The sequence below is a fragment of the Microchirus variegatus genome, assembly GCF_963457635.1.
Source record: "Microchirus variegatus genome assembly, chromosome: 11".
Taxonomy (NCBI): domain Eukaryota; kingdom Metazoa; phylum Chordata; class Actinopteri; order Pleuronectiformes; family Soleidae; genus Microchirus; species Microchirus variegatus.
In genome coordinates, this window is record NC_139812.1 from 21,257,509 (window position 1) to 21,275,929 (window position 18,421).

Genomic DNA, 18,421 nt, shown 5'->3' on the forward strand with positions numbered 1-18,421 from the left:
TGTAAAATACAATGTTTCAGCATAAAGGTTTTGTTTAAAATGATGGAGTTCAGTCTTTACAGTCTGTCTGTCGTCTGTTTGACGTTAAACAAACAACAGGACATGATGTAACTCGTCCCCTGAGCCAAATCTAAAGCAGGAACACAATGTCTTCATATACTTTAAAGTCAAGGCAAACAACCTGTAACCTCTGTAACATGATGCCTTTGTAACGCTTTGAAATATGACTGGTTTCTTCTCACACATAACATTTGTACAGTATAATTAATATGTGTGTAGTTTGGAACAGTTCAAAGCTGCTTGGACAGGAAAACATAAGAATTATGTTGAGAAAATAAATGGTAAAAATGTTCACGGCAAATAAAAAAAAAAAATCAATGATGAAAGTAACAAGATATCAGTGTTTTAGTTTTTTCCATTAATTATTAGTGGATGTTTATTTCGTTGGAATCCTGAAAAGTAGTATTTATCTTCTTATGTATCTACGGAGCCCCCGAAGTGACATGAGGAAAAAAAAAAAAGTTTTTTTTTTTTTTAAATCTCGAAAGTTGAGATCTCGAGTTTCAGTCGAGATCTTGAGTTTCCAAAAAATGATGAAAAAGTTTTTTTTTTTCAATTTTTTTTTCATATTTTTTTTTTGAAACTCGAGATTTCAAAAAAAATAATAATTTATCTAACTTTTAAAAAAAAAAAATTTTTTTAAATAAAAAAGAAAATAAAAATCTGTGCCGCATGTAAGATGTTATTTAAAAGGAAACCTTGACTTAATACAAAAACAAGTAAAAAAAAAACCCTGAAAAAACATTCCACCTTTTGGATAGTGTGTCCTGCTCAAAATTATTGATTTTTTATAATTTAGTCTTTAAATTATTTATTTATTTTCCACGTCATTTTTTTGCCACACTAATCCAAATTTAAACGACAACACATCACATACGATGCGCCGTATTTGACAAGTGTGAGTCAGCAGTCTAAACCACACCAGACCCCCCGTCTTTTTTTGGATGAAGGACATGGAGCCTAATTGATCAAAAACTGTCGGCCATTAATTGATTAATAGTTGGATGACAATGGGAGGAAAATGGAGCCCCCCACCCCCCGAGTCTTCTCTCTATGTCCCAGAGGTCTTATCGTTTGCCCTCCTTGTCCCTGTCCACCGCCGACTGTCACCCGGCCAGATTGGTGGAGGTCTAATAGAGAGGCCTGCTCTGTTAAGTGATTGAGCTGTAAATACACATTGACCTGAACTGAGACTCCCATCATCTGTAAACTCATCCAACACCCTGCGTCCTCTCCCCTGACGTCTGAATCATTTCCATCACCGATCATGGGATGGAAAAAGGGAGTGGGCCACATGGCTCATAGTGTGTATAGATATCAGTGTGTGTGTGTGTGTGTGTGTGAAAGGGCACTGGAGCGTCAAACGACAACCCCCGAGATGATCTTTTCATCAGCCCCACTGAGAGCAGAGATGGTCCCAGACAGAATTTATGGAAATGGTCATAAAACGTGAAGAGTTCAGTAATGGGATATGTCGATAAAACCCACGGCGGCGCAATCTACGGCAGTTTACTGAGGAGATGAGTGGCCCGACTGTTAGACAACTCAAATCTAATTTTCTCAATAAAGCCCTGTAAGTCAACAACCCTAAAGGTTCCATAAATCATAATATAGGACAGATTCATCAAGAGCGTATTTATTGTATTGGCAGCGTGCCACTGCAGCCTTTATCCACTCCCATGTGTTTGCTGTGAGGGGAAAATTAGCTGTGCACACAGAAAAACTCAAAAAGTGAGTAGTTTTCACCATTTTTATTCAATATAAGAAAAATAATCACATTTGTAATAAACTTTATCATCTCCTTAAAGGTGCCATATGTAAGAATGTGGCCAAAAAACAGTTACTACATTCAAATTCAAAATACCGAAGTCTTTTAGGTTTCGTTTTTTCTGACGTAACTGGCAACCCGTGGTTGCTCGGCAGCTGAGACTCTACTGACTGCAATGATTGGTAAAACATGATTTCAAAACATAAACATGATTTGCAGTCTGAAAAATGTTTTTTTTAATGCAAATATTTTGTCTGTACTGTTGTTGTTGGCGAGTTCAGTTTGTTATATGAACATTATTCCTGAGTCTCTGTGACATATTAGGAGGATTTTACGGCCAGTTGCTTTAGATTTATTACATAATGCACCTTTAAGGGTTGTTGACCATGATGTGCATTTATGAAGCGTAATTATGAGTATACGTCACATGCACAATAACCTTAAACTGTAATTTTGGCATTGTCTATTTTATTTTCAGCCCGAATTCTGTCCTGTTACAGCCGGGGTGAAACCAAATCAATAAGGTTAAAAGGTGCATTATGTAAGACACTTATTGTGTCATCAGAAAAAACGTGTTATATTGAAATACTGGCTTCATCGATTAAAAAAATGGTACAGCCATATTTTATTTTTTTTGCCCTGTACCCAATAACACAGCTCGTATCAGTTCAACAGTCACTTTGCCAAATGGGTTTTCAAAGAAATGCAGAATGTTACTAAAAGGTCTCTCTAACCCCTCTCAAAAATGTCTGGAACACAGAAGATAAAAAAAAAGACCTGTGTTGGAGATGGGTTTGAAAAATGTAGGCGACTGAGAGGAGAGAGAAATTTGAAGATAGACAGGAGTGGAGCTTCAGACGAGGTCTGTCTCGCTCTCGTACATGATGTCAGTCAATATTTTGTCTTATTGTCGCTCATTTCTCCTCTCATTTTGTGATAATTCTCTGCTATAACAAGAGCTGCTCCTTGTTTCCGTACGTTGGAAACTTATGGCAACCAATGCTTCGCAATGTTTGGAAATGGAATTGCTGTGCTGGTTTTTAACCACTAATCAGGGCCGGCCCAAGTCTATACTGGGGCCCCAAATTAGATTTTTGAGGGGTATTCTGCACAGTGGTAGCTGTTGTTGCTGCCTGTCATAATGGCACAATACTAAGAGATGAATATGGTGTACAAACAATGAAATGAAACAAAAGAGTAAGGTCATGGAATGCTCTAGGGGGCCCCCTGGTGACTTGGTGGTCATGGGGCCCTAAGTTTTGCCTTTATTTTATTTGGTTCATGTGTCTAAGTAGACATACAGTACATGTCATTAGGGTAATTTCAAAGCCTTCATACAGTGAAATAATCAACTAATACTGGTACGGGTACTGCATCAGCAGCAAACTGATTTTCTTAAGCCCCAAAGGCTCTTACAAAATCAGGTTCCACCGAGATTTGAACTCGGATCGCTGGATTCAGAGTCCAGAGTGCTAACCATTACACCATGGAACCACATGAGAGAGGCGCTCACGTTACAGAGTTACACTTGTGAAACATTCCTGTCATTCGTTCTATCCACACAGACAGCTCTTCACCCCCCTCAGGCTAAAGCAACCACTGACAAGTGAAAATCATTGGCAGACGTGACATTTCTTACATAGTTCACAGACGGGACGGTAAAGATTTTTACCCCTCAGCTGTTGAGTCGTTACAAAACTTACACTTTTAGAATGGGATGGCGGTGACAACAAGAAGAAAATGACATTATTTTGACCACTTCCTGTGGTCTTCCTCAGAGGGGTCATGTGATATGTCTTGTGTCCTTATATACACGTTTGTTAGAGGGTTGGTTCGATGGTTGATGGGGCCTGTTTCTTTGGATCTCGATGGCCTCCCTGATCCCTGATGTTTGTTACTTTCAGAGCTCATGACTTTGGCCTTTTCCCAGTCCCAGGAACTACTCTGTACCAGACCCACTCGGCCTGTTTGACAGTCATGTCTGGCCCATGTATATAAAGCATAAAAACATCATGAAGTTATGATCTAATATGAAATATGGCTGATTTCAAGTTTTCTTGTTCTGTTTTTTTCTTTTTTTTGTTGAGGTCAAGGTCTGACTGAACAAAACCTAAACTCAAATACAGATGTTTATTGTCTTAAGTGGCTTCTTCAGCATCAGCATGATATGTTGAACTGAGGAGTTAACGATAATCTATGTAAAAATGCTGCCTGTCAATCGCGTAGTAACTGTCCTATGGGTCACTTGACAGGTTTCAAATTTGGCGGGTCATTTACTAATGGCACCAGTGTGCTCAGTGCCAACTTTGGCAGCGTTTGGATAAGAAATCCAAAAGATATCGGTAGAAATGATTCCATTCTTCTGTCTAAACCAGTGAATCAAAATTTATAAATGAAAGAAATCAACATTTTAGCTGTGTGGGACAACGTGCAAGGTGATGCCACCACTATGGAGTGTATTTACCTGAAAGACACTCTCACAATTGGCATTTTGTTTTTTATTGTCAGCCCCCCCGGGGCCACCTTTCGTGATTGCCGATGCTCCACATGAGCAGTGATGCCTGCGGAGCCAGACAGCCAGCAAAGACGCCTTATGAAAGCAAGTGACTCCTCCCCCCCTTGGGGAGGGGAGAGGACCCACACCGTTTTACTAGCACAGAAGGGGCAATAAGTGCTAAAGGAAAACAATTATACCCCAATCATTTCCCATTCTATGGCAGTCATGGGCCAAAAAAACAGTCTGAGGATGAAGGTTACAGGGCATCAGAGGGCAACTGTCAATTCTCAATATACTGAGGTACAGTGATGGGACAGAAACACCAACAATTCCTTTTGTGCTGTCAGCAAAACATGGAGAGGTTGATATCTGGTAAAATAAAAACAAAAAGCGTCCACACATTTGGATTTTGAGTGAATTGACCCTTTATCAGACGAGGTTAAAAGGACTCAGATGGTCATTATTTCTATATCCACTGCATGACAATCATGTGACCGTCCTGAAGCTGAAGACACACATTTTAGTTTATTGTGCAAAAAACCAACTCAGCCCCGCTCCATCTCACAAACACGTGCAGGTCTTTATTTGAGTCGGTGGTCGTGCTCGGGCGTCTTGGGAATCCAGATCCTGGATCAACAGTAATCCGTGTCTCGTCGAGGTCACAGTCTAGTTAAAGGAGGCAAAAAGGTTCCCTGTGCAGTTTTGCAGCCCCAAACTTCCATTAGCAATCTGTTAGCCGCAGTCCATTGAGAGAGAGAGAGAGAGAGAGGACTGAAGCGCACACACACACAAACACACACACACACACACACTTATGACACAGGCCTTGTTTGATGAAAAAGAACAATTAAAGGAGAAATGAGGGAGAATCATCAGGGGAAATGACTGATGAAGACTTTATTGATTAGAGGAGCTCCACTGATCCAGCTCTCACTGTAGCAATTACCACCAACAGCCCGCCCCCCAGTGGGAGGAGGGGCGAGGGCGGAGGGACTAACGGACGCGGTGCAGGGCCACATTTGACATTAGAGCCATTTTAGGCTCCATCAGAAAAACAACTGTGAGCTTGTTTGTTTGGATTTTTCACCACTGTCACTGAACAGCTGCAAAATCCAGTAAGATGATTTTAAACTCACATATTTAAAAAGGTGCCCATATGTAAGAATGTGGCCAAAAACGTTTACTACATTCAAATTCAAAATACTGAGGTCTTTTAGGTTTCGTTTTCTGACGTAACTGGCAACCCGTGGTTGCTCGGCAGCTGAGACTCTACTGACTGCAATGACTGGTAGACGGCGGTCGGTGGCGCCACATGCTAAAACATGATTTCAAAACATAAACATGATTTGCAGTCTGCAAAATATTTGTTTTAATGCAAATATTTTGTCTGTACTGTTGTTGTTGGTGAGTTCAGTTTGTTATATGAACATTATTCCTGAGTCTCTGTGACATATTAGGAGGATTTTATGGCCAGTTGCTTTGGATTTGTTACATAATGCACCTTTAACTGATCTTCCAATCCAATCCAACTTTATTTATAAAGCACACTAAATAAAAAGATATAGAAGCTCATGCAAGGCGACGAATGTTCATGCATTTAATGTTTCATTGGGTTTTTTGTACAATATTGCTTAGGTTTTGACTATGAAATGCACAAAACAAATCTAACCCTTAAAAAACCCAAGCAGCAACAGAGTTTGTGACCACACTGTGAGGAGATCAGACTGGAAACTGGCAGCAGGCGTGGCCGAGCTCTTATGCTGAGTGAGCTTGATGAGAGGATTAAATGCAGGTGTGGAGCAGCACCATGTGCTGTGATTGAGGAGACACTCACATAGTGTTCAGGTAGGAGCACTTTTACAAATACTATACAATATTGTTTTGAGTAGATAAATCTGCCATTTCCAAGACTGTTTGATAAATGAATCACCTCCATTTAATGGATCTTAAAAGGCAGGACAAAGAAATTAAGCAAGTTAATTTTTTATTTAAAAGAATATTCCCTGCTGCTCATCTAGACTTGTTTAACTTATCTGTTCAATTTTGTCCTGTTGTGTTTTTTGTTGTTGTTGTGTAACTGCACAGAGTTTGGAAAATAACAGTTCGATTCCACACAGTGACAATAAGATCCAGGTCATACTTATACCATGTGCCGTTTATATTCTGACAGAGATATTTTGCTTCAGAAGATGTGTTTATTGTCTGTTTACCCTGTTATTCATGCTATTCATTAATTCTGCAAAAACAAATGTTCCTGTCACGCTAGTTTAACATTTACCAGAATATGTCTTGTGGTGTGATAACCGCAGACATGCATCTACACTCATAGCACATACAAACTTGTTTATATATCTTACTGAGGACACATCTTAGACTTAAGGCATTCCCTAGTCCCTTACCCTAAACTTAACTATCACACCTAAGTGCATAATCCTAACCATTGACCTAACCCTTAAACAAGGTCCTAACCCTTTTAGTTGTCGGACCCAGACAAAATGCCCCCACAAAAAGACATTTTTGCTCAGCATTTGGAGTGAGGACATAATGCATTACCTCAACCCTATAACCTAACCCTTACCCCAATTCTAAACCTAACCTGAAACCCATTTCTTAACTCTTTAAAAACCCTCTAAAGTTGTCGGACCCAGACAAAATGTCCCCACAAAGATAGGTTTGTATGTTTTTTATTTGGACCTCATAATACATAATGCATTATTTAGTCCCTTACCAAACCTTAACCTTAACCATCGCACCTAACCCTAACCCTTAATGTAACCTGAAACCCAGTTCTAAACCTAGCCCCAACCCTAAAACCCCTTTAAAGTTTCTTCCCCTTACCTCACCTTCACTCTCACAAGTATATGTCCAACACTAATCCTTACCTTAACCCTAATCTAAACCCTATTCTAAACCTAACCCTAAAACCAGGTCTGAACCCTTTAAAAAAGCCATTTTAAGACGTGACAGAACATGACGACCAGCCAAAAAATGTCCTCACTCCCTATGGTTTGGTCCTCACAAAGATACCCTTACAAGGACACACACACAGAGACACACACACACACACACCAATGATTAATTCAAATCCCTTGTGAATAAAGCAATAAAGCCTAATGCGGGCACATCTGAGTCAACATGCCTCCGTACCTACAGCAGAGGCCAGTTTGTTTGTTTGCTCAGCGACGACAGCTTTGTATTTGTATTCAAATCGGACCGTTGTGTCGTCAAAGACCAAAGACACAAACTGGAAGTGTGTGTGGACTCATCAGTGACGCTGGTTTAACGAGCAGACGCCGTCACTGGATACGACCTCTTTTGTTGAGATCTCTTCATGAAAGAGAATCACTTGCATCTCATTTTGTGTTTTATCTCCGTGCACTGTGAGGCAAGCAAGTGGAGCTGGATGAGAGCAGGCATCTTCAACCCTGAAATGCCAAGTTCAAAGGTCGTGATGAGATGACCTCCGGGAAAACGTACATCTCATGAGAGGTGAAGGGACAACGGTTTAATGTGAAATGTGACCCGGTGCAGAGAGGGGACAACACGACGGTGTTCACAAAGAATCCTCTGAAATGAAATGAAATACTACATAGAGATTCATGTATATAGTCAATTTGATCAGTAGTTATTCATTTTCTATTTAAAATGTACCAAACTAACCGAATGACAACTGTGTGCAATAACCCGATAGTTATTTGCGGCAACACCACCATTTTTGATATTTTTGAAAAAAATAAATAGCATCCAGTAAATTGCAAATGTATAAAAACAAAAAAATGTTGACCTTGAAAAGAAGAAATTTGACAAATAAATCAATTACTTTATCTACCTAATACCTAAGTTGTTTCTATACTAGTTAACTTTAGTTTGAATGAACCTAATTGAGTAAGGTGTTGCTGGTTCAGGTATTTTTTAAGGTCAATCATTTTCTTTTTTTTTCCAATATAACCAACATGAGACAGGCATTGAAAACCATATCTTGAGAAAATGTTTGTCTCTTTGTCTGAAGGTTCTAAACAAACAGTTCAGCCACTGCTGAGAACGCTGTGTTTTATTATAATCTCGGGCTCAGCGAGATCTCTGAAAAAACCCGGTCCGGTTACGTAAACACCGGTTCTCCGGAACAGCAGATCCTCCTGCTCCGGGCACTAGTCCTGGCACATCCGGTTGCGCAGAAGAAGAATAACGTCCGTTGTGGAGGTGTTTCACGAGCGACAGTGTCTTCTGACTCTGGGTCAAAGTCATAAAAGGGACTGCGGCGGGGAGCCGTGACGAAGCTATGTTTAAACGTTGTTAAAACAATGTTTTGATAATGAGGAGCAGTGCATCCACCGTTCCAGAGGGGGGAGCTGCACTTCTGAGAGCTGGTGTGCTGAATAGTACTGGCCAATCACAAGACTCTGTCTTCTGGGGGGGAAAGTTCACTCTGAAATCTCGCGGCTCGGGAACAGCGTCAGAAAAGAGGATTTCTATCGGCTCGTTTACAGCAACTAGGAGGTTTTTGACCATAAAAACAAGTATATATGTATATATGTAAGTAGACCTCCATAACTAACATTTATGTGCAACAGGAGCACTCTAGGTTCGCTTTAAGATATCGCAGAACCAAAAAGTTGTAGATTTTAGTCAACGAGGCTTTTGTTAAGTGGCTAAAATATTTTTTTTAGTCCCCCAGTGAGGGCAAGCTTCCGTGTCAGAGGCTGGTTCTCCGTGCTGGGGTCTGCACACAGCAAAGTCAGTGGTTATTATATACCAGTACTCCATAGTAATTGACAACTTATTTGCAAATCTTGTTCAGTAGTAAAAGAACCACTTCTTGGGTGTTTTTCAGACTGGAAGATAATGAAAACCCACCCGCGTCCTCTCGCTAACAGACCTATCTGCTTTTCCCGAGCACTGTTGACAGTCTGCAGCTCACTTACGCAAACTACAGACTATTTGGCAAGGGCACAGAAACAAAAAAGAGATAACAGTCAATGGAGAAATATAAAGGGACAAACACAATCTGTTTCTGCACTAGATTGAGATGAATGGGGCATAATCCATTGCCTTCCATCACACCTTCCCGGTCTGCACAATGGCTGCTTCGCGCTTGGCCACAATGATGATTAATCCTACACACACTATTTATATTTCCTAATTGTAATTAGCACGAATTATCAATTACGGTTAGTGCCTAATTGCCCTTCATAAAGACAGCTCCCCAGGTTTAAACGGCTCCATTTTAACTAATGTAACTAATAGCTCTTGCCTTTACGTTGCGAGATACATCTTCATTGTTCCACGCGTGAACCGTGATGGTTGCTCGTAATTTAGCCGGGGCAATCGGGGGGGGGGGGGGAAGGAGTGCAGGTGGCGCTGCGGGACTAATTATTGTTAATGAATTATGATGTGACCTTCTCAGAACAATGGCTAATCAATGCCGGTGTTGAGTGACAGTATACGCCACGCGCAGATGCCGGGAGACCGCAGAGGCCTCAGCTTTGTTGAAAACAGGCAGCTGCAGCTCTTCCTGTCCATTTCCTCGTGGTCTTTCTCTTCTTTTTTTTTTGGTGTGCGATCCTCTCGACTCACAAAACTCACCTTCCTGTGTTGTTGACCATCAGGCCTCGATAATGACCTGGTGGTAAATTAGATTATCAACAAGACGAGACAGGTTAAATGGTTGCATTTCATCTGCACGGCTCGTGTTAGACGACAAATGACCGATCTCTCGATCTCTGAAACTCAAACAAGCTTATAACGTGAGCTTTATTGTGTTTATTGTTTGTTTGTCTTTCGAAGCTCTTTTTTCTTTTTTCTCCAGGTTTCTTTGCAGCATAGGCAATGATTGCCAGTTTAGGTGTAGGGATGATTCTTGTATGTAGAGCAGTTGTTGTAGAACAGCCAACAGAAGAGCCTGCTCTCTGGAGAGGATGGGCAGATGTGTAATTCTCTATTACATATATTGTAATATAATTATTGATCAAATCCCCCCTTCCAAAATAGAAAAAGGAAAAAAAAACATAAACAACAGCAAAAAACCCCACAAAAAACCTAGTTTACCTGAAAATAAGTAGGTTTTCATCAACTGAAACACTTTGATTCTTAGAACATACAGTGCAAAAGTCCTAGGACAACCATTAGATATGTTGTTTGAGCGATGCTATAATGACTTTACAGTGCGATTATTTATCAGTCACTTTGTTGTAACACGTCCAGAAAATATGGGAAACATGTATGCAGTTTTAAATTTAACCAAATTTACAGGTTAAAGTGTCAAACTACACTTAGGTTTGAACAAAATCATGATCCTGGTTGTCTTAAACCTGGAGTGGAACCATAATGTTACTAATAAAAGCCTGTGTTTATAATATTATTTCATGTCGACAAATATCTGCTGTGAAAAAGGTCCATTAAGCAGAGTTATATACTGTTTGCTAACATAATAAGACCAACTCACAATATTCCAATTCAAATGCCAATAATCACAGACTGCAATGTTAAAACAGTTATCATTATTTTTGACCAATCACATCAGCTCAATTCAAAACTGGGGGATACAGGGACCTGGTCCTTTCTCTCCTCTCATAGGTTTGATTGGATGTTTACATTTTTAAGTAGCAGGAAGTGAAAAACAGATTTTAAACATTAAAAAAACACCACAGTGATCAAATGTAAGACTTAACGTCTCCAGTTTTCTCGTGGTGGAAAGTTCACTCTCACGACTCGACTGTGAGTGGAGATCGCCGGTGTTTGAACTGACCTTTACCTCCCTGTGACGGGGAGGGGAGGGGGCGGGTGCAGCATGACTGACAGTGTCCCTCGGCATAATTTACCCCCACCCAGCAACGCCCTTCCATCTACTCCGCGCTGCAGTTGACCCCTTTACAAATCACCCCCCAACTTTACACATCTGCTGCCTGTCAGCATCTGCCAGGCGCACTCACCCGTCCCGCCCGTAATGAAAAACTCTCATTACTCGCCTCCACCCAACAGGTACGCAGGCCGTTAGGACAATTACCGGGCAATGCCACTGACCTTGTGGTAAGAGAGTCAAACAAACACTGAGGTCTGACTGAGATGTGCGATGGCAGCAGAACCCCAGGGCGGTAAAGAACGACGGGAGATTTAAGCGTGTAACGGAAGATCGTACTGATCAACACTGGCATGCATCTGTTCCAACTGCCCCAGTGTTACGAGTCTGACAAACTGGAGGTTTTGCATGTTGTAGAATGTGGGTCTATGTCAGTATTTTAGGGGCAGTGAAAATCACCAGAAAATCCCGTTTTATTTCTGTTTCCTTGAATCTTTTGACTTGTACATATTATGTGGGTCTGGTGGACTTCCTCATATCAACCTCAAGCAAGTTTCCATGGTTGTTGTCTTCTTCATTTAGTCAAAACGAGAGTGTGCGAACCAACTGGACTGGAAAATGTTGTGCTACAGGCGCATGTGCAGATGGTCTGCATAGAACTGAACTGGACTTATGAGCGGATGATGGAATTTAAAGCATGGATTCATCACTTTGTCATCAGCTTAGGGTGAATTCCAATTCCTTGCTTAACCCTCAATCTCAAAAATGCGCGCTTCCTCTAGTGCAAGTGCTGTCCCGATTCTCAGAAAAAATGAAGTTGAGGGGCAAGTTTAAGGGCTGTATTGCCCTCAATATTGAGATTTTCCCAGACCACCCTTGGGAGCAAGGGCTACCCAGAATGCATTGCGTGTTTTGCCATAACAAAGATGGCGCCGAAAGCAGCGAAACGAGTACGCTACAAATTAAGTATTTTCTTTGTTAATAGAGATATACAAATGATGAAAACCATTGTATTATCTTAGTTTAGGCCCATATTATGGATTACTGATGTTATTGTTGCGTAACATTTATTTTTATTTTGCGATCTTTTGTCAATAGCCGGTGCAGACAAGCGATCGTTTGCTATGGTTTACTTTTCAATAAGCCGTGGTGTGTGGTAACTGTCAGCTGAATATGTCCGTGGTTGTGGTATTTGTATGAGTATCATCTTATAACTAACTGACAACCTAATAACTTGACTGACAAACGGATCGTAATAAATAATCGTGAGCAGCTTTCACGTTATTCTGCCCCCCACAGTCTGAAGAGGTATCTGCATTTAAGGGGTGTCCCATTTCTAAGTGACAAAATAACCCTCAACACTTGGTTTTGAGGACCAGTTAAGATTAAGGGTTGAGCTTGAGGGTTAAGATTGAGGGTTAAGATAGGAATTGGAATTGGCCCTTAATGTCCACCCAAGAATGGAACCACATCGTACATATTTTTAGTACCAAAATATCCACCATCAATTGCCTTCCCTTGGGGTACCAGAGTGAAACGGCACGTTACGGTCAGCACCGAGCCAAACCCGGCTCTGCCCACGAGTCAGTCGATTGGGGCCAACAGAAAAATGCCACTCCTTTCCTAGCTAATGGTGCAAATGCCTGCAGCCACAAACCGAGCAGGAAAAAAAAAGAGCTGCTGAATGTCCTCCATTGTTTTCTGTTGTGTCGCGTTCAACGCTGTTCGTTGTCATTACACTGATGTGACATCACGCAACACCTACCCAACGGTAGGTGCTTGTTCTCGGTGGAAAGGCGAGCCTGACCGAGGACTTCACCATTCAAAACCATACTGTCCCGAACTGAACTGTACCATGATGGAAAAACATCACTTAACAGTGAAATGAAAAGAACGATTGCCCCAACCCAAACATGCAAAACCTCGACTGTTCCTGTTTCTTAGGAACCACGACGGCTACAAAGATGAGGAATCTGACACCGAGGATCTAACAGCCTCACTGAATGGTCCACCGGACACTTTCTGATCCTTTTGTTTGACTCCCACTTTACAGGAGAGCTGTGGAGAAAACAATAGACCCAGTCGTGGAACTTCAGCTCATAATGCCGCTCCTGCCATTAGACAAATTATCTGACATTTAGCAGACTGGGGCCAGCCTCCCTGTGAAGTGATGACTTTATTGACCCTGGGGGGGCCTTGGATGGAAGTGTGTCTCTTTGGTTCCCCGCGGTGTCCAACAGGGAAGACTCGTCTGCTCTGGAACCTTGTTCTTGCACCGTACAGCCTCAAAGCCGAGCCAGCTGCTGTTCCCGGTGTCTGAAGTCTACCTGAGGGGCCCTTTGTCCTCGGGGGCCCGTGCCTTTGTTCTGCCGACGCACACAAACAGATGTCCGGCCACTGGGCTTTCTCGTAGGAAGTTGTAAACCTCCAGCGTGCAGTGGGTGCTATTCATATGGAGAGACTACAGCAATGCCCGCGCCAGCGCCATACACATGCAAATGCGGACACGCTGACTCCCCATAGGGTTAACAAATGTTTGACTATGTAACTACTGCAGGCCACGACAGTCCAGCAGACTACGACTGGCTCTCAATGAAACCTCCCTGTAGCAGAGTAATCACCATGAACTGTGTCAGTGACACAGGAAGTTGTGTAGGGAGGAATTTGAGAGACATTTAACAGTGTGTAAACACGATCACATGCTACCTCCACTGAACAGGACTCAGAGACAGCGCAGACCTCACAGGGTTCAATTGTAAAATATGTTAATGCATAAACAAATGGAGCAACACAGTAAACACTAATCCAACTTCTGTTCTGTTATTGACAGCTTTTTTTTGGGATTAAAAGTTACTCTCTAAAATAATTTGTGTCAAATCGAGGACCGAGGAAGCTCCAAATAAATACAACCCTTCCTTAGCTGTTTCTGGTTTGACTTTCCAGGCTCCAAAATGACTCTGTCGCCATCAGGTTTTTATCTGTATTGGACACCTGCTGGGAATATCGATCCGGCGCTGGTTTCACCGTTTTAGCCATCACAGGGCATCGAGCTTTAAACAACCCCCGTGTCACTGCTATATTGAATACTAATAATAAAAGCCAGGGAGCTGATTGATTGTGAATATAAATCTATCACCTTAGGTGAGAAGACAATCAGCTGCGTTCACTGTGCGGCCACAGTTTTAGCGCTGAATGCTTTAAACATGCACCGAGAATAGTGATTTATCCTGAATCCTTTTTTTTTTTTTTTTTACTTTTCTCAAATAAGCGAGTTACTGTCATTTGTTAAAGATCATTTATTTTTCGACAGAAAACAAAGGAAACACCTCATGTCATTGAGAGCTGTATGAAACATGTTGCAGTGAGAATGAGACCGGAAATGTAATACTGGAAATATATATTATTATCATGAACATTATTCTAAGGACTAAACCACCATCTACTATGCACATATGCTGTCTTGTGTAAAAACCCTGGACATTATGTTTTTTATACATTTATTATTATGTTTGGATGTTATATTGCCATAGGTCTCAATTCTATTTGCTCTTTTAAATACATATTTATCTATAAATACATGGCTTAAGCAATTTACTGGAGCAGCGCGCCAATTTCGTTGTATCTAATGCAATGACAATAAAGGCATTCTATTCTATTCTATTCTTCTATTAATATTTACTTTTTTTTACATCAATATCCTAAAATGTAAGCACCTAAAAATACACAGTATAAAATAGATTTTATTCTGGCTTCACTTTGATTGTTGTTTTGTGTCTAACTGCATTATGTGATACAATTGTGTTTATGTATTTGTTGTCTTTTGTGTTTTATGTGAAGCTGGATGGCTAAAATACAAAAAAGAAAAAAAACATTTGTCTGATGATAAAAGCATGAATCACTTATATCTAGTATATTCTAAAGGTGTAAAAATGAGAGTGCATGTGGTGATTTTGGGGTCTTACACAGCAAATTGTTGCAAATCGTTGCACAATTTGTGCAAGAACAAAGTTTTCAAATGTTTTATTGCTATATGAAACGTGGCGTTGCAGCAATTCCATTAAAAGTCAGCAGAAATTCTGCTTAAAGAGTGTTTCAGAGAAGACAGGACGAGCTCTTTCTCTCTCTGTGTATGTGTGTGATTATAGACCCAGTGCCATCTGTGCCCAATTTACTTTCAGGACGTGGATTATTGAATTTAATGATATGGGTGATTATCGACGAACGCTTTGAGCCCATTAGGTGGTCGTGTGAAACACTAATAGTGTTTGTGTCACGTGTCTGCCTGGCTGAGAGACCGGAGGGGAGGGGGGGGCAGACACTTTAAAGCGCGCGCTGCGGTCATCTCAGTCTCCATGACTGACATGAGCTGAGTCCACACTCACAGGAATCATCACCCCTTCAGCCGATGTGATGACGAAGCCTGAAGACGAGACAAGAAGTTCCTCTCCACGCGCGTAATTACGCACGGCTCATATTTTGTGGAGGTTTTTTTTTTTTTTTTTTTTTTGCCTCTCGACGGTGTTTCGTGCGTAAAGGATGTTGGACGCCAAGAACTGTGGAGTGACAATGACGTCCAGTCACAAGATTTCCTTTTCAATCATCGACATATTGGATCCAAACAAGTTCAACAGCAAAAGGGCGAACGAACTTTCCTGCGTGGATGAGAAGTTTTCTGTGCCAGACGCAGAAGGAGCAAGTTTGGAGACGGACAGAGACGCGCGAGGAGGAGACGTCAGAGGGGAGCGCACGAAAGCAGGTACGGAATAAAAGCAGACAATTTTACAGCACAATAAATCAAACATTTGGCTCAAGTATGCTATTAATTTTCAACAGTAAATGTCAAACCAGTTTCCTGAAAAACAGAATCCGTGATGCAGACTGTTATATTTTGTTTTTTATCATCGGGAAACGAGACGTTATTTCATATCAGATTTACTGTCATCTTGTGTGTGACCTTCCCTTAATTTCCAAGGCTTCGTTTCCTTTCACGGGAGCCACAAAGGTTCGCTCCCAGAGCCCCCGCGTGTGATTGGCACTGGGACAGGCAGGCCGGATAATTGTTTAAATCGTCCCATTGAGGATGCCTCTGCGCGCTTTGATCGATATCCCATTACTGCATCCTGCATATCTCCCCCTAACACCTTGCAGGTACAAACTTCACACCCCATCCATGTCTAATCCTAAATATCGTTCGATTAAAACTTCCCTTTAAATAGATGACATTTATCGATCCCCCGCGCAAATATGAAACTCCATTAGCGCGTCATGGCTGAGGTGTCGGGGCTGGATTTAGACGGGATTTCTTTCCGCAACATGACATTTGAGGCGCCGTGTGGTTTATAAATTATTAAAGGATCAGTGACCGACTCCCCCCCCCCCCGGGCCCCTCTCCATCCTCCCTCTGAGTCTGTGTCGCGCGCTCCAACGACCTCAGGATCATAATCAAACTTCTCACACATGTCAGTCATGTTATTGTTTGGTTTCCAGACAGACTGGAAAAAGGCATATCGTAATTTTTACAGCGAGGATTTACTTTTTAATCAGGTGTGTTCAACTTCTAGAACGTGTCTGTCTCCAGGACCAAAACCAATCCAGCTCCTCCAACATGATAATGGTTATAATTCTATAGTACTGAGGTAATATTATGTCACCCTGTAATTATAATGCAATTTTCAGATTGGAAATAATAGTAATACTACTTTTATTACAGTACCATCATTGTGATACATCCACATAAACATTTTTATGACTTAAATTAATAATTACCACAATACAGACATTTTCTATTGTTATTACCAATATATTACGACACAAATGACATAATGTTTCCATAACATTGTCATAATTAAGTCCGTACTATCATGTTACTGTAAAGTTTGAACCTTTAGCTCAAAATAAGACTTATTAAATGAGCAGGTTTTGTCCATCTTTTATTATTTATTTCACTTAATTAACATTTATAAACACATAAAACACATAAATAAAAATCAACTGTTAATAAAAACGCTCTACACAGTGGCGTGCACAGACATTTCAGGGGGCCGGGGCTCAAGTGAAAAGCAGGCAGCTCCGTCATAGCTATTGTTCTTCTTTAATTTATTCTAATAAATACACACGGATTTATATATTTAGGCCTATAGTCAGTCAGTTTGTCCAACTGTGTAACTCTATATAGCTTTATGACGCACTTTTAATTAAGAATTGATGCCAAGGACCACAGAAGAAAATAAACAATGTTGAATCTGCAGCTGATTTATTGACTATATTTATCATTATTTTCAGAAGAGAATCAAAGAAATGAACTCTCAGCCTCCGGGGATCACACAGTCGTCACTGAACCCCTGCAGACCCGGGACTCAGAACCTCGTCTCACTTCCCCGCACAAGCGGCGGCGCCCGGACCAGACCTGCGCCAAACCGCGGCGCGCCAGGACCGCGTTCACCTACGAGCAGCTGGTGGCTCTGGAAAACAAGTTCCGCGCAACCCGGTACCTGTCGGTGTGCGAGAGACTGAACCTGGCCCTGTCCTTGAGTCTGACGGAGACCCAGGTGAAAATCTGGTTCCAGAACAGGAGGACCAAGTGGAAAAAGCAGAACCCCGGGGCGGACAGCACCTTACAGCCCGGGTCCAGCTCTCTCATGAGTCCGAACTCGGCCGCGTGTGCGTCGAGCTCCTCCGGCTTCCACCAAACTTTCCCCAACTTCAGCGCCGGGAATGTCATCTTCCACGCGAGCGGTGCCGTTCCACTTCCGTCCACCGGAGGGCTCCTGCATCCCTTCATGTCCAGTGGATTTGTGCAGCCAACTTATTTTAACCCACATCTATGAAAGGAATCATGACTGTCATGTTGCTGCTGGTGACACTAATGGACAATAACGTGTGACTTGGACAAATAATCAGCAAAATATCCATTGTTGTTAATGTGACATGTCATGTTTTATAAGGTTTATATTATACGTATTCTCAAATGGTCATAAACCTTATACCACAGTGTGAAAATGACTTAAACGCCAAAGGGTCAGGATAATATTGATGATTATTGTTGCAGTATAACACATTCAAACATAGTAAAATACAAGAATATTTGAATTTGCAATAAAAACTGTGTAATGCAACTGCACATCGGGTGATGTTGGGGGGCTTTAATGAAGTGTGCCCACTTTTTAAAGATGGGAAAACTACTGTGACCCAAAGCTCAAGCAAATTTGGGCCTAATCTCAACTCATTTACAGCCACATCTGTGACACCTGATGTCTTTATAAACTGGTAAAATAAGCATTTGCATTAAGATGTTTGGTAA

The 18,421-nt window shown here is 41.4% G+C and overlaps 1 protein-coding gene across 1 annotated transcript; it reads left to right on the forward strand.

Moving 5' to 3' along the window:
* Positions 1-15,657: 15,657 nt before the first annotated feature.
* nkx1.2la (NK1 transcription factor related 2-like,a) lies at positions 15,658-17,948 on the forward strand (the record flags this gene model as incomplete). Its single annotated transcript, XM_083897425.1, has 2 exons — positions 15,658-15,877; positions 17,404-17,948. 2 exons carry the CDS (start codon positions 15,658-15,660, stop codon positions 17,946-17,948), a joined length of 765 nt encoding a protein of 254 aa, XP_083753551.1.
* Between the last annotated feature and the right edge of the window lie 473 nt (positions 17,949-18,421).